General features: G+C 39.9%; 1 protein-coding gene across 2 annotated transcripts in view; it reads left to right on the plus strand.

The window, feature by feature from the left end:
* LOC139418073 (GTF2I repeat domain containing 1) overlaps positions 1 to 15,721 on the plus strand; it is a 41,049-nt gene that overhangs the window by 17,600 nt on the left and 7,728 nt on the right. For both annotated transcript variants that reach the window (XM_071167245.1, XM_071167246.1), the window contains exons 10-22: positions 323 to 348; positions 749 to 875; positions 1,216 to 1,259; positions 1,671 to 1,751; positions 2,354 to 2,473; positions 4,601 to 4,648; positions 5,963 to 6,040; positions 6,324 to 6,507; positions 7,098 to 7,159; positions 9,551 to 9,616; positions 14,130 to 14,397; positions 14,556 to 14,584; positions 14,740 to 14,787. In XM_071167245.1, the coding sequence (XP_071023346.1) occupies positions 323 to 348; positions 749 to 875; positions 1,216 to 1,259; positions 1,671 to 1,751; positions 2,354 to 2,473; positions 4,601 to 4,648; positions 5,963 to 6,040; positions 6,324 to 6,507; positions 7,098 to 7,159; positions 9,551 to 9,616; positions 14,130 to 14,397; positions 14,556 to 14,584; positions 14,740 to 14,787 (1,181 nt within the window). The remainder of the gene's footprint in view (positions 1 to 322; positions 349 to 748; positions 876 to 1,215; positions 1,260 to 1,670; positions 1,752 to 2,353; positions 2,474 to 4,600; positions 4,649 to 5,962; positions 6,041 to 6,323; positions 6,508 to 7,097; positions 7,160 to 9,550; positions 9,617 to 14,129; positions 14,398 to 14,555; positions 14,585 to 14,739; positions 14,788 to 15,721) is intronic.

Raw genomic sequence — 15,721 nt, forward strand, 5'->3', positions numbered from 1 at the left:
ATCAACGCATCTCTCATGCATAAGGCGACATGGTCATTAATGTTAATAAAATTCCAGCAGATTGAATATTCGATTTTTATCTAAGAGTCATACACTCCTGGTGTTGTTGTTGATATGCGTTGTTGTCATTGTTGTTTATTCAAGATGGCCCAGACATGAACCCTGCAGACCGTGTAGAGATGTCTGTTTGATCTTGTTCCCCTGTTGACATGTCCACTGTTGTTCACCAACAGTTTACTACAGGGGCCCTTTCTACTTGACTGTGACCAATGTCAATAATCACATTGATTAACAATAACGACCATCTCTGTTCTCATTCCAGAATGTTTGACGAAAGGATTTTCACAGGTAAGACTTCAGCAATTCAGCACGAGGGGGTGCAAAGCGGAGTGCCTGGATACAGCCGTTAGCCGTGGTATATTGGCCATATACCACAAACCCCATAGGTGCCGTATCGTTATTATAAACTGGTTACCAACATAATTAGAACAGTAAAAAGTCATTTTTGGTCATACAATCTGATATACCACGGCTTTCAGCCAATTATCAATAAGGGCTCGAACCACCCAGATTATAATGAGTATTTTCATCTTGAATTGTTGATATCTATCCAAAGAAGCCATTAGTATGCCATTTAGCAATGCCATGTCCTTGTTTTTCTTTTGATATTGTGTATGTTTAGTTGTAATAGCTTGCTGTGCATCATGGATAATCTGATTGATTGATTCTGTTATGTTGTGTCACAAAGCTGCTGGTAAGGTGGCCAAGGAAGAGGGCAAGCATGACATAGGCTCCACGTCCGAGGACGGTTTCCCTGACAACCTCCGGGTCCCGTTGGCTGCACTGGAGCTGGTCACCAATCCTCACAGCAGCAGGTATGTATACAACGGCTAGGCCTCAGTCAGTAATGTAGAGGGTGTAGTGACACAAGATGTTATTTGAAATCATCAGAGAAATCTGTTCCGCACCTGTCTTACACAATCTGCGTCCAGAGATATAAAAGACAATTAGATCAGAAGACAATACAAACAACCCTTTCAACCCATTTTGATATATTGATAGATCCTTTCAGTAAATGCTGCATGTCCATCACTTGTAATGGAAGGCCATAGCCTGATGTACCACAATAAGTGACACACCACAATTTATCTATGCCAGTTCATTTCAATGTCATAATTCGAAGTTGTGCATTCAAATTATTTGTTTTTCTTTTAGATCTACAAGCTCTTGTGTGAGTCCATTGGCTGACTTCGAAGCAGGTAAGTGACAAGGCAATGCTATGGCCTACTATAGTACTACTGTAATGCGAACCCAAGACGTGAACTCTGAGGTTGGCACTCCTTTTTATGGTAGTCTAACATCAAGAAATATGTTCCATATCCACTCTGTAACCCCTTGGGAATTGCAAATTAAAAACTTAAACCGTCTGAAACTGAACAGATCTTCCTCCCAGAATGTGTGACATTGGATTTTATAGATGCATTTCAAATGTCACTTTATGGGAGGAAGATCTGGTTATGTCCCAAATGACACCCTATTACCTATATAGTACACTACCTTTGACCAGAGCGCAATGGGCCCTGATCAAAAGTAGTGCACTATATAGCGAATAGGGTTCCATATGGGATGCCGCCTTGCCATATTAACTGTTTTTACTCTTACTCCTTTAGGACCTTCGGGAGATTGTATTCCCTTGAAAAAGATTAAAACGGAGCCCCCAGATGGGGAAATCATCCAGGTGACTGTACCAGGTAAGTGGTGCACCTCTGTCATTATATTACATTTGAAATGGCTTTAGCTGTTAAACCAGATAACATCTGGAGAGTCGTGAATCTAGGAAATATTTAAACGTATTTTGAGAGGTAGTAGATGCGACATGCTAGCAGGAATCCAACACCGCTGGATTTGACTGTGTGGGCTAGGACATGTGTGCATGCATGCACCTGCTGTTATCCTGACACATGTTATTTCCTCTTTACAATGACCTCTAATAATTCCCCTTGCATTGTGAGGCTCTTCCCCTCTCCCCTTACCTGCTATGTACCTAAGGTCTACTCTGTAGTCTGCCTGACCCTATACTCTCACCACTCCCCGAATTTGTCTCTACAGTTGCTTTCTGTTACCCAGCCTCTGTGCCCAGTACTCTAGCATTTTACCATAACCCAGTCTTAAACATGTTTGGCATGACAATGACAGCCGTGGAGTTGGCAAGAGCACAAATAGATCTGGGACCAGGCTGGTACTTTCTCTCCTCCTTCACGTGACTCTGTCTTGATACCTAGTAGCCTAACAACGTGCTGTCTGTCCCTAAGATACCCAGTACCCTAACAATGTGTTGTTTCTCCTCCCCCAGATGCCAGTGTTTCAGTTGAGGAGCCGAATGAGTCTCATGCTGACCCGGCTGCAGCAGCAGTGGTGGTGGTGGCCACCCCAGCCCAGGCTGCTTCTTGCCGCTCTCTGGAAACCCACGCAGGTAACTGCAGCCCCGCCTTCCGTCCCAGTCCCCTCCACCTCATGGTTGCATCTGGACAGCCCAGGCCTGGCGCCACCCTGGGTCCACCACCGCCAACAAGCTCTCTCCCTCTGTTAGGGAGCTAGGTTACCAGTACACGTATGAAACCACTTTTCACAGATACTCCCCTCTCCCTGTCTCCTCGTCCCCCTTTCACACTTCGTACTCCACCCAGAGTCACTAGTACCCAGTATCACCCCTTACGCCCCACCTCCCACCCACAAGAGTCTCTGCCAAACCTGTAGCACACTAAGTAAGTAATAGGCTGCCTGCTCTAGACAATTTCCATCAGTTTGATTTATAATTTTGAATCCTATTTTTGATGGTATATATTAATTGGCTTTCATCATTGGATGTGTCATTTTTGTGTCATTAGAATCTGATGGATTGTGCATATTTGAGCTGGTGTCCATAAGCAATACCTCAGATTAAACACAGATTTCACAGGCAAGCCTGTTTTCCCACAAAACATACTTAAAGAAAGATTGGTCACCATCGAATCTGTTTACTGGGATTGGAACATATGACACCATTTTGCAAGACATCCAGAGCAGTTTCAGTTTTCTAGTCTAAAGGTTATTTGTAGAAACACTGCAATAGCAACTCTCAATATATTTATTTTTTAAATTGGAGCATTTACCAAACCTAGGTTTATTTTGTCCAGTTTGTGAGTATGTTTTAAATCTGGACTCTCTGTCTCAGGTTTGGTTGTATAGTATATTCACCATACACACCTTCTCGTCTCAACCCCAGCCCTTGCAGCCCAACCCTGTATAGAATTAGCCTGTTTCTCATGCTCCCTATCTCTACCAGTCCTGTGATTTGTCTAGAGTCCCTTTAAGACACCTGAACACCCAGTTTAGTACTCTGAGATAATTATGTCCCTTACCTTAGTCACCCTTCCCCAAGCCCTTATTGTAGTTTAGTAGCACGAGGTAACTAAGAACACTTGAGTACACTACATGCGATAATAATAATAATATATGCCTTTTATCCAAAGCAACTTAGGGTCATGCATGCATACATTTTACATATGGGAGGTCCCGGGAATCGAAGCCACTACCCTGGCGTTACAAGCGCCATGCTCTACCACCAATTGAGCTACAAAGGACCACTCTCTTTCTTAACCTCAATTCTAAGTTGTGCTATAGCTGTAGAGATATACTAGCCTGAGTGCCAGTCTGTTTGTGCTATCATGTCAACTCCTTGTCACTTATTGTCAAAAACAAACAGATCTGGGACCAGGCTAGATTTAATATTTGAAGATTTGTAGAGAAGAGGAAAGAAAAAGAATGGTACTCAAGTGTCCACATTAACCTCTAGTCTAGATCCTTAGACATTTTGTTTGTTTCATTTTGGTTGCTTTCATGTTTTTGTTAAAGTTCTCTTTTCCATCATTGATCATGAAGGAAGGATTTGCGGGTAAGTGCAGAAAATAGACACTAGATTTCAGTGTTTATTTAAATATCATGCAATTTTTTCTGCAGTATTTTGAAAGATATGTAAATTATCTTTGAGCTATTATCAATGGAGAGACACAATGAATGTGCACAATTGTCATGTAGACAGAGATACAGATAACATCCTATCACCATGGCACATGTAAAGTCATACTTTGGCTGTTGGTATTACTCTTTTTTTTTTACTCAAATAAGCTACCATATGGCCTCAGAGACATGAACAGCTTGGAAATAGTGGTCATTCAGAAAAACTGAAATGTTCGGAACTTTGAAATTCACTTAAAGCCACTGAGCAAATATTGATTGTGTATTTACATGTGTTTTCTAATATTTAGCCAGATACTGTAGATATGTTTTAGCACATAAGAAACATTTACGTTTGTCTGTAGCCTAAAGAAGTGTGCTGTTTTTGCATTTAATACATGTCCTCCCAGTTTGATATTGCCGGTTTGGTTGATCGGTCAGTCAGTAATTCTTTGAGGTTCTACTGTAGTTTGGGCTTTGTCTCATTCAAAACAGTATTTCTTGGCTCGACATACAGTAGTAGCCTGAACCGAAAGTAGTTATGTGAAACCTTTGAAACTTGTCAACCCTACTCACCTCTTTGCCCTCTTCCTTTAAACTGAAGCACTGTCACCTAAACCAGCTTCGCAAGGCCTCAGGAGATCATCTGAAGGTACAGTAGGATTGGCAACCTCTCCCTAAGATCTATCTGTTGGATTCACTGTAGGCTTACAATAGACAAAGCCTAACCTCCATTTCAAATTATTGATTTTTAAAAGGTGTTATCTGTGATTGTTACATAAATTCTTGATTAATATAATTTATATACTGAACAAAGATATAAACACAACATGTACAACTGAAATTAGAGGTCGACCGATTAATTATGGCAGATTTCAAGTTTTCATAATGATTGGTAATCTGCATTTTTGGACACCGATTGTGCCCGATTACATTACACTCCACGAGGAGACTGTGTGGCAGGCTGACTACCTGTTACACGAGTGCAGCAAGAAGCCAAGGTAAGTTGCTAGCTAGCATTAAACTTATCTTATAAAAAACAATCAATCTTAACTAGTTAACTACACATGGTTGATGATATTACTAGTTTATCTAGCTTGTCCTGCGTTGCATATAATCAATGCGGTGCCTGTTAATTTCTCATTGAATCACAGCCTACTTTGCCAAACAAGTGATGATTTAATATGCAGCAGACAGCGTGTATGGTGTTGTGTGGCCGAGTTGTTTGCTGATATCAACATTGTGAACAGAGTGCCCCATGGTGGCAGTTGGGTTATGGTATGGGCAGACATAAGCTACGGACAACGAACACAATTGCATTTTGTCAATGGCAATTTGAATGCACAGATATACCGTTACGAGATCCTGAGGCCCATTGTTCCACTGCCATCACCTCATGTTTCAGCATGATAATGCACGGCCCCATGTCACCAGTATCTGTACACAATTCCTGAAAGCAGAAAATGTCCCAGTTCTTCCATGGCCTGCATACTTACCAGACATGTCATCCATTGAGCATGTTTGGGATGCTTTGTATCGACGTGTATGATAGCGTGTTCCACAGGCCACAATCAACAGCCTGAACAACTCTATGCGAAGGAAATGTGTCATGCTGCATGAGGAAAATGGTGGTCACACCAAATACTGATCGGTTTTCTGATCCACGCCCCTACTTAAAAACAAAGGTATCTGTGACCAACAGATGCATATCTGTATTCTCAGTCATGTGTAATCCATAGATTAGCGCCTAATGCATTTTTCAATTGACTGATTTCCTTAAATTAATTGTAGTAAATTGAAATTGTTGCATGTTGTGTTTATATTTTTGTTCAGAGTAAATGCCTCATTAGCTTAGTTCAACTGTTTATTCAGACTGATTCAGACACATTCACTAATCATGTTCTTTCTTTCAGCTCTGAATAAAACCCACTTAAACATTTCTCTTCATTTTCATTTTTCCTGACAGGAAATATCGCTGAGGACATAGGTGAAATGATCCTCCAGCTTCGGAGGCAGGTGGAAAGCATATTCAGCACTAAGTACGGTAGGTTACTCAATGCACTTACTTGCACGCTCAATGTTCAGACTGGCCAAGCAAGAGGAACTGACTCGAGCACTAAATCATAAATTACACCGACTTAGTCAACTGTTTCTACACAGCCACGTTATTTTCTAGCCTTTTTAAGGTGTCACAGAGAAAGCAATGATTCTTCTAAAAATCTATTTGACTGTCCTGGGAATAGTTAAGTACTGAGCAACATCTTTTGCATAAAATAATTCACCTGTATTCCTACCTCCATTTTCCACCCCACCATTTCTTTCTGTAGCCGAGGCGCTTGGACTACTTGAACCTGCGAAGGTGCCCTACTCCAAGTTTCAGATGTACCCAGAGGAGCTGTGTGTCACAGGGCTACCGGAGGGTGTGGCTTTCCGCAGACCCAACTGTTTTGGAGCGGCCAAGCTACGCAAGATCCTGGCCGTTGGCAGTCAGATTCAGTTTGTCATCAAAAGGTCAGAGATCATACATTGTCACATAGGGGAAAGAACCTTCGCAAGTCATTCAAGGAGTGCATCCCAATAATCTCTCCTTTCTCCGAAAGCTTGCACTTGTCCACGTCCCTTCATTGATTTGAAGGGAATGGACTGGTATATGGAAACCCTTAAGCCAATGCCTACACCAATCCAATGCTTTTACATTTGTGGGGAGTAGTGAACGAGTGTACACTTTAGGAGGAAGAAGGGATCATTGTGACTCGCCCATGGTCTTGGTCACGTTCCAGGCTGACTACGTTCCAGGCTGACTACATTGCTGACATTGTATTACATCAACCAGCGGTTGCATCATCAACTACGCAGTCGGCATCAGACTGGTATATAATATGATGTGGTTAACTGATATGTTCAACACCTGTCCAGGCGTTGTGAGATATGGAAGGCATCTAACGTGTAGTCAGCCTGGAACATGGCCCTAGTCTGCGAATTGTTGTTGTATGAAAAGGATATAGGTGAAATGTTGTATATGTTGGTGCAGGAATAAAGGACAACAGGTTACACTTTTTTTATGATGTTCGAACCATGTTTTGTTGTGGTTTCCTATCCAGGCCAGAACTTTTAACGGATCAAGTCAAGCTAGAGACGCCTCCTTTCCCGGCCTGTGATTCAGGTGAATGCATCTTCATTCTAAATGCCAGCTGATTTAATAATTATATCACGGTTAATATAATGATTTACTATTAAAAATAGTAAGTTTACAAACTAAATTAGTTAAATGTCAGTTCATTCCTGAATTGACTGAGAGTAAATGAGCCAAGCCCTCCTATTTGATTTGATTTGATTTGATAAGGATATATTTTAGTCCTAATTTGGACTAATCTTCCAAGAGTCGTTAAAATACTATTTATAATACGATTACATTGTCACATATAACACACTGTTACAAACAAACATAATACACTGACATATTGACCCGATAAATACTCTTAACAGTCTGAAATTATAGATGGATTCCTTCATCTACCATAGTTCTGCACAACCTTTCAATTTATTATATTTAAATGCTTCTAAAGTATTGTTTGAATTTATATATTGAAAGGTGTCTGGTTTGCTCAGATAAAAAATTATCCCATTTCTTTATTGCTCTGAATCTCAATGTTATTTTGCCTATTTCTCTTTTCTGTCTGTATAACACATGTGGACAGGTGGACAATTCCTAGTATTTACTTAATGTCTGTCTCTTACCAACGGAATACTGTTTTAAATGGTGTACATTGTGAAATAAAACAAGCATGTTTTTTCAATGATCTTGTTGATAGATGACCAACCAAGAGCATTGTGCATGACTACAACAGAATAACCATATCTCCAACTTAAAACAGTCCTTGCTGCTTTGTTCTGTGCAATCTGCAGCCTCCCAATTTCACTTGCTGATACATTCCCCTAGACCACAGAACAGTAGTTCACCTGACTCCCAATTAATGCTTGGGTTGTTTGCTTAAGAATCTTTCCCGGTAAATATTTAGCTATCCTTCTGATCATGCATGCATGCCTTATCTTTTTTTACATAGATGAGTTATGTGAGATGAACATGATAAACAGTTGTCTAGCTGCACCCCTAGTAGTTTGGTTTCTGACACTTCCCCAATTTTACGCCCCCCATACTTAATTCTATCCCATGCTGTGTTGGCCTTTTCCTGGTGGAACAGACCAACATAACCTTGGTTTTCAAAACAAGGTCTTCATACAAGGTCTCCTACAAAAGGTCTTCATAAACATGGGAATGAATTTTTCCGTCAACGATAGCAAGCTGTCCAGGCCCTGAGGCATCAAATCAGCCCCAAACCATGATGCTCCCTCCACCATACTTTACAGTTGGGATGAGATATTGATGTTGGTTTGCTGTACCTTTTTTTCTCCACACAGTGTTGTCTTCCTTCCAAACAACTCAACTGTAGTTTCATCTGTCCACAGAATATTTTGTCAGTAGCTGTGGAACATCCAGGTGCACATTTGCAAACTTCAGATGTGCAGCAATGTTTTTTGTAGACAGCAGTGGCTTCAGCAGTGGCAGCAGTGGCTTCATCCGTGGTGTCCTCCCATGAACACCACCAAAAATACAATAATTTGTTTTATTAGTTTAAGCACACTATTTTTTTTTATTGTTGTGACTGAGATGAAGATCAGATCAAATTTGATAACTAATTTAAGCAGATATCCAGGTAATTACAAAGGGTACACATACCTTTTCTTGCCACTGTATTTCAGTGGAGCTGCAATCTGGGGAGCAGCATAGCGAAGTAAAACATTGATTTACCATTGGGTAATGGCTTCAATAGGTTTAACACCTTTACTTACAGCATCTGTAGATTAAAATAGCATTTATTTTGCTCAAAATATGATCATCAATCTATTGGACAACAGCTTGTTTGGAAGAATGGGTGTTTACATTATCTCTCAGTAAATACATTTGTAAAAAAAATAAAAACATCTGCAAAATGATTGGCAATATCAGCTGGTTTTGTTATTGTTCTCCCGTCAATCTCCACACTAGATGGGTATGATGAGATAGATGTACCAAGTAAGCCCTTAACTGTATTCTATACCTTTTTTAAAATCATTTTTACAATCAATAAAACAGTTTTTGTAAAATAAAGTGTTTTTCTTACTATTTAATTTAGCTGCCTAATTACTTAGTGTTCTATAATTCTATTAATCAATTTCTAGTTTAGATTTGGCTGCTAAGACTTTTGCCATATTTCTTTGAGAAAATGCCTCACCCAGTTCACCATCAATCCATGGAGATGGATTTCTTATGGTCCATTACCCCAGTGAGCAAATCTTCAAGAAACCCTTAGCCTACAAATGTTGAGCGCATAGAATTACAATTTACTCAGTAATTAAATATTATTAACGCTGTAATTAATTAGAATTAACTGGTAATTCCACAGTTGAACCAGTGGTTAGGATCCATATTTTTCAATGTGGCTTTTAGATAGGTCTGGTGAACTGGATGTATTCACTGCAAGTTTAGACAACTCTGCTAATATTTTTTCCACAGACCTCGACTCCAAAGATGCTTTGACAGAAGATGCAGGGGCCGATTCGAAGAGACCAGGCTTCTCAGGTAATAGGGAGACCAAATACTTGAGCCAATACCAGTCGATTACTTTGCCCTCCAATACTTTGAGCAATACATAGTCGAGTACTTATGGAGTCCTGGTTAGGATTTGTTTTTCCCCTTGCTTGTTCACTTAAATAGAAAAGAAGTGCTATTTATATGCTGCAATTCAGCTTCAAGCTATCAATAGAAGACACAGAAATGTTTATGGGGGATGTGTTGCTGTATATATTCAGAGCCATATGCCTGTAATGCTTAAAATATCTTATGTCAAGTGTTAATGAAGTGTTGTGTTTGCAGGTTTACTTAGCACATCTAAAACCTTTTATTTTGGGGTGTTGCTATAGACCACCAAGTGCTAACAGTCAGTATCTAAATAATATGTGTCAAATGCTTAATAGCGTATGTGATGTAAACTGGGAGGTCTACTGTCTTGGGGACCTGAATATTGACTGGTTTTCATCAAGCTGTCCGCTCAAGAGGAAGCTTCTCACTGTAATGAGTGCCTGTAATCTGGTTCAGGTTATTAATCAACCAGGGTGTTTACAAACACTACAGGAACAAGATCATCCACATGTATTGATCACATTTTTACTAATAATGTAGAACTTTGTTCTAAAGCTCAGTGGTGGAAAAAGTACTAAATTGTCATACTTGCGTAAAAGTAAAAATACCTTAATAGAAAATGACTAAAGTAAAAGTGAAAGTCACCCAGTAAAATACTACTTGAGTAAAAGTCGAAAAGTATTTGGTTTAAAATATACTGAAGCATCAAAAGTAAATGTAGTTGCTAAAATATACTTAAGTATCAAAAGTAAAAGTATGGATAATTTAAAATGACTTATATTGAGCAAAACCAGGCGGCACAATGTTTTATTTATTTTTATTTACTGATAGCCAGGGTCACACTCCAACACTCAGACATCATGTAAAAACAAATCATTTGTGTTTAGTAAGTCCGCCAGATCAGAGGAAGTAGGGATGACCAGGGATGTTCTCTTGATAAGTGCGCGAATTAGACCATTTTCTCTCCTGCTAAGCATTCAAAATGTAACCACTACTTTTGGGTGTCAGGGAGTAAAAAGTACTGGGCCTAAAATAGTGTAAAAGATTTTGCAGTCACTCTTATGTGGATGATGTAAAGAATATTTGTTGGTCTGATGTGATTAATAAGGAGCATCCAGATGCTGCACTTCATGAATTTATGAAATTGCTTCTTCCAATTATTGATAAACATGCACCTGTTAAGAAACTGACTGTTAGAACTGTGAAGGCTTCGTGGATTGATGAGGAGTGGCTAAAAAGTCTGGCTGCAGATCTGACTGACTTACTTACTGCAAATTGAGAAATTATATGTCTAAACAACAACAAACAAAAAGAAGAAGAAACTGTATTATGAAGCCAAGATCAATGATATAAACAATGATGGAAAAAAACTTGAGTACTTTAAATAAAATTATGGTCAGAAAGACAAATTCAACGCCATCTTTTATCAAATCAGATGTTTTTTTTTATTACAAAACCATTTGATGTTAACATTGGCAAAGTGGGCAAACTTAGGCAGGAAATGCCAACAACGAACAGTGAGTCATTGTGTTCGTGCATAAAAAAACTAATATTGAAAGAAAAGCATTGCAAGTTTGAATTTTGTAAAATTATTGTTAGTGACAAACCTCCTTGCATTGACAACTTAGATGGAATGCTACTGAGGATGGTTGCTGACTCTATAGCCACTCCTATCTGTTTTATTTTTAATCTGAGCCAAGAGGAAAGTATTTGTCCTCAGGCCTGGAGGGAAGCCAAAGTAATTCCACTACCCAAGAGTGGTAAAGCGGTCTTTACTGGTTCTAACAGCAGACCTATAAGCTTGCTGCCAGCTCTTAGCAAACTGTTAGAAAGAATTGTGTTTGACCAATGTCGTGTCTTTGGCTATGCCGGATTAAGTGATATGACATGCTATTCTATAAAATCCTTTCTCTGTAATTAATATTACCTGATTGAGCTAATCATGTAAATGTCATTAACTAGAGAGTCGGGGCACCACAAAATAATATTTATAGAGCTGTTATCTTCTGAATAAACTCTTAAAGACCTAGTAATATTTTACATCTATAGCAGTCAATATTAATCGTCACCTTAATTCAGTCTCATCTGAAAGTTGTACATTCTTGGTTATCTTCAGGAACCCCGCTAAAGGGTTGAATCAGCAATACAAAATTGGGTTTAATTATTTATTTACTAAATACCTAACTAATCACACAGAATTACATATACACAGAATGAATTATACCTTAATTACAAATTACGTCATAAAGGAAAACGTCCCTGGCGGGCGGAACAGATATGACAGCTGGTTACACAAAAGAAAAGGGCTGGGTTTGAGTGAAAGAGCGGGAAGACTGAGGAAAAAAGGAAGAAGCTGGGCTATCGTAAATACAGTATCTTATGCATTCTAAATTACCGCCCATTTGGAAAAGGAAAATGCAATAAATATTTACTCTGAGCTGTGCTTCGGTAGGTTGGTGGTAGATGGAAGGCTGTGTTGCCCATCCGAGTCCTTTGAAGAATGTCTATGTTGGTAAATTGGATACGCTGTAGTAACGTTGTTGTGTGGTAGACGGGATATTCTGTCTGTTCTTTCAAAGTTCTTTGCAGCTGCTGTTGCTAACTCAACGGCTAGGAGGTATCACTTCTGTAGTGAATAAGAGTTCAAAGTTCATACCATTCGCAACCAAAGCTCACACTGAGGATGGCGTAGTTCTGTAGTTGACATGTTAGTTCTTTTAATGCAGAGGCTGCAGACCTCACGTACTTGGAACAGGAGGTTACATTTTCGTCAAGGCTTTATATAGTGGAGCGAGAAGGGTGTGTTTGAAAAGTTTTATAACCCAAGTCTCTTCACAGGGGCGGGCCACTGATTGAGCAGAGCCCTAACCTTATGAAAACCCAAATCTCTCTGATGTGTAGACTTTCCACTGTAGAGTCTATGTCATCCTATCATTGATAAGAATGTCTCTGATGACAACCGAACTGACATCATATTCATTAAGTACCACCGCATATGTTCAGTTGGTCGGATTACCAGAATGTAGTTAATTTCCCCGCACCTTCTGATGTTCCCAGAATCTCTATGTTAACCAAGGGGTTTTCAAATGTCACATCAGTAGGGTAGAGAGAGGAAACAGGGGGAAAGAGGTATTTATGACTGTCATAAACCTACCCCCCAGGCCAACGTCATGACACCAAATACAATGACATTTCTCTGTAAACAAATGAATGCATGCTTATAGAGAAGGGCACTCAACATGTACTGCACTGACTGATGATTGGTTGAAATAAATTGATAATAAGAAGATTGTGGGAGCTGTACTGTTAGATTTCAGTGCAGCCTTTGATATTATTGACCATAACCTGTTGTTGAAAAAATGTATGTGTTATGGCTTTTCAACCTCTGCCATATCATGGATTCAGAGCTATCTATCTAATAGAACTCAAAGGATTGTATTTAATGGAAGCTTCTATAATGTCAAACATGTAAAGTGTGGTGTACCGCAGAGCAGCTCTCTAGGCCCTCTACTATTTTCTATTTCTACCAATGACCTGCCACTGGCATTAAACACAGCATGTGTGTCCATGTATGCTGATGATTAAACATATACGCATCAGCAACCACAGCTAATGAAGTCACTGAAAGCCTTAACAAAGAGTTGCAGTCTTTTTTTGGAATGAGTGGCCAGTAATAAACTGGTCCTGAACTCTAAAACTAAGAGCATTGTATTTGATACAAATCATTCTCTAAGTTCTAGATCTCAGCTGAATCTGGCAATTAATGAATGGTGTGGCTGTTGAACAAGTTGAGGAGACTAAATTACTTGGTTTTACCTTAGATTGTAAACTGTCATGGCCAAAACATATAGAAAAAATATATAAATAACATATAAAAAGCAAGTTCTACAGGCTCCAGTTTTGTCTTATCTTGATTATTGTCCAGTCTTATGGACGAGTGCAGCAGGGAAATACCTAGTTAAGCTGCAGCTGGCCCAGAACAGAGCGGCACATCTTGCTGTTCATTGTAGTCAGATGGGTGATAATAATACTATGCATGCCAGTCTTTCTTGCCTAAGAGTTGAGGAGAGACTGACTGCATCACTTCTTATTTTTATAAGAAACATTAATGTGTTGCTCAAATGAACAGAAAACCTGCTTTAAAAAAACAGATAAAGCAACACCTCATGGCACAACGCCTCTCTCCTGTTTGACCTAGAGAGTTTGTGTGTATGTATTGATATGTAGGCTATGTATGTCTTTTTACATTTATTTTTTTAATTGATGTAGTTCTGTCCTTGAGCTGTTCTTGTCTATTAATGTTCTATATTGTTTCATGTTTTGTGTGGACCCCAGGAAGAGTAGCTGCTGCTATTGCAACAGCTAATGGGGATCCTAATAAAATACCAAAAGCTGAAAATGTGTAATTAAACTTATCCATTCATCTGATATCGTCATGTGGTTCTGTTAACAGATAGCTTAGAGGCCAAGCTGTCCAGGATCGACCTTGCCAACACCCTGAGAGAGCAGGTCCAGGACCTGTTCAACAGGAAGTATGGGGAGGCACTTGGCATAAAATACCCGGTCCAGGTACCTTACAAGAGGATCAAGAGCAACCCGGGCTCGGTGATCATCGAGGGCCTGCCCCCTGGCATCCCTTTCAGGAAACCATGTACCTTTGGCTCGCAAAACCTGGAGAGGATCTTGGCGGTGGCTGACAAGATCTGCTTCACCATCACCAGGTGGGTAGTTCTCCTTCACCTTTTCATGGTATTGTGAAAATAAGGCATACGGCAGGGCTACTCAACTACCAAACCTCAGTGGACAAAATACTGCTACTTGTCTTTTCTCCCTGGTAGTTGGTTTACTGATGTTAAGATTCCATCTTTGTCTCTTGCAGACCTTTCCAAGGACTCATCCCTAAACCAGGTAACACTATATTAATGGCATATTCAATTCATATTTATGAAATTCCAATTAAAGAGCATGATTGGATAGGAAATATCCTGTGTCAGGCCCAACTGTTTGTTTTATATTACTAGTGTAGTAATATAAAAATTACATTACATTTGTCTCCCTCTTAGCACCTCGTCGGATCACTTTATTGAAGAAGGCCTACGCCTCAATAAGTGGTGAGCATTCTAATTGTGTTGCCTGTTTATTTTGATGCTGTGTTACGTTCCTCAGCAAGAAAAACAAAAATGTCACTCAAACAGAAGGATCTGACCAACAACCACAACTAAACAGGTGGGGTTTTAGGAGGGGTTCTGAAAGACACTCATGGGTATGTCCACTAAAAGTTGACGAGCATCAGCAACTAGAACTTAAGACAGCCACCATGAGTGTAACGGATGTGAAACGGCTAGCTTAGTTAGCGGTGTGCGCTAAATAGCGTTTCAATCAGTGACGTCACTTGCTCTGAGACCTTGAAGTAGTTGTTCCCCTTGCTCTGCAAGGGCCGCGGCTTTTGTGGAGCGATGGGAAACAACGCTTCGTGGGTGACTGTTGTTGATGTGTGCAGAAGGTCCCTGGTTCGCGCCCGGGTATGGGCGAGGGGACGGTCTAAATTTATACTGTTACATGAGCACCCACTAAATTTGCCCAAGAAGAGGCAAACAAAATAAAATCCACTCCAAACTTAAACACAGGAAGCAAATAAAAAAGATGGTGCAAAACAAAATCAGGGAAATCAGATAAAGGATTGTTTGTCTAGAAATCAAAAAACGAAGGGCCAACTAAAGGTGGTAACCCTCTGCATCGACCAAGACAACTAGAGCTCTGGGGCAGCCACTCTTAAATAGCACCTGGGCCAGCACAGGTGAAACACCCTCCCACTAACCAGATGGCAACCTGCAGAGGTGTAACACATACTGACCAATGATGTGACACCAATCGGTGCGCCCTACGTGCTAATGAGCTGTACGTGCTAAAGTCCAACCCCAAAACATAAATGGAAAAACAAAGCCTGTAACAGCTGTAAGAATACCTGGTTTGAAACTGTCATGATTGCATCCATTACATAGGAGCATGCAGATGCCCAGAGCAAGAAAAAATAAAGTATACTTA

The sequence above is a fragment of the Oncorhynchus clarkii genome, chromosome 10 (genome assembly GCF_045791955.1).
Source record: "Oncorhynchus clarkii lewisi isolate Uvic-CL-2024 chromosome 10, UVic_Ocla_1.0, whole genome shotgun sequence".
Classification (NCBI taxonomy): domain Eukaryota; kingdom Metazoa; phylum Chordata; class Actinopteri; order Salmoniformes; family Salmonidae; genus Oncorhynchus; species Oncorhynchus clarkii.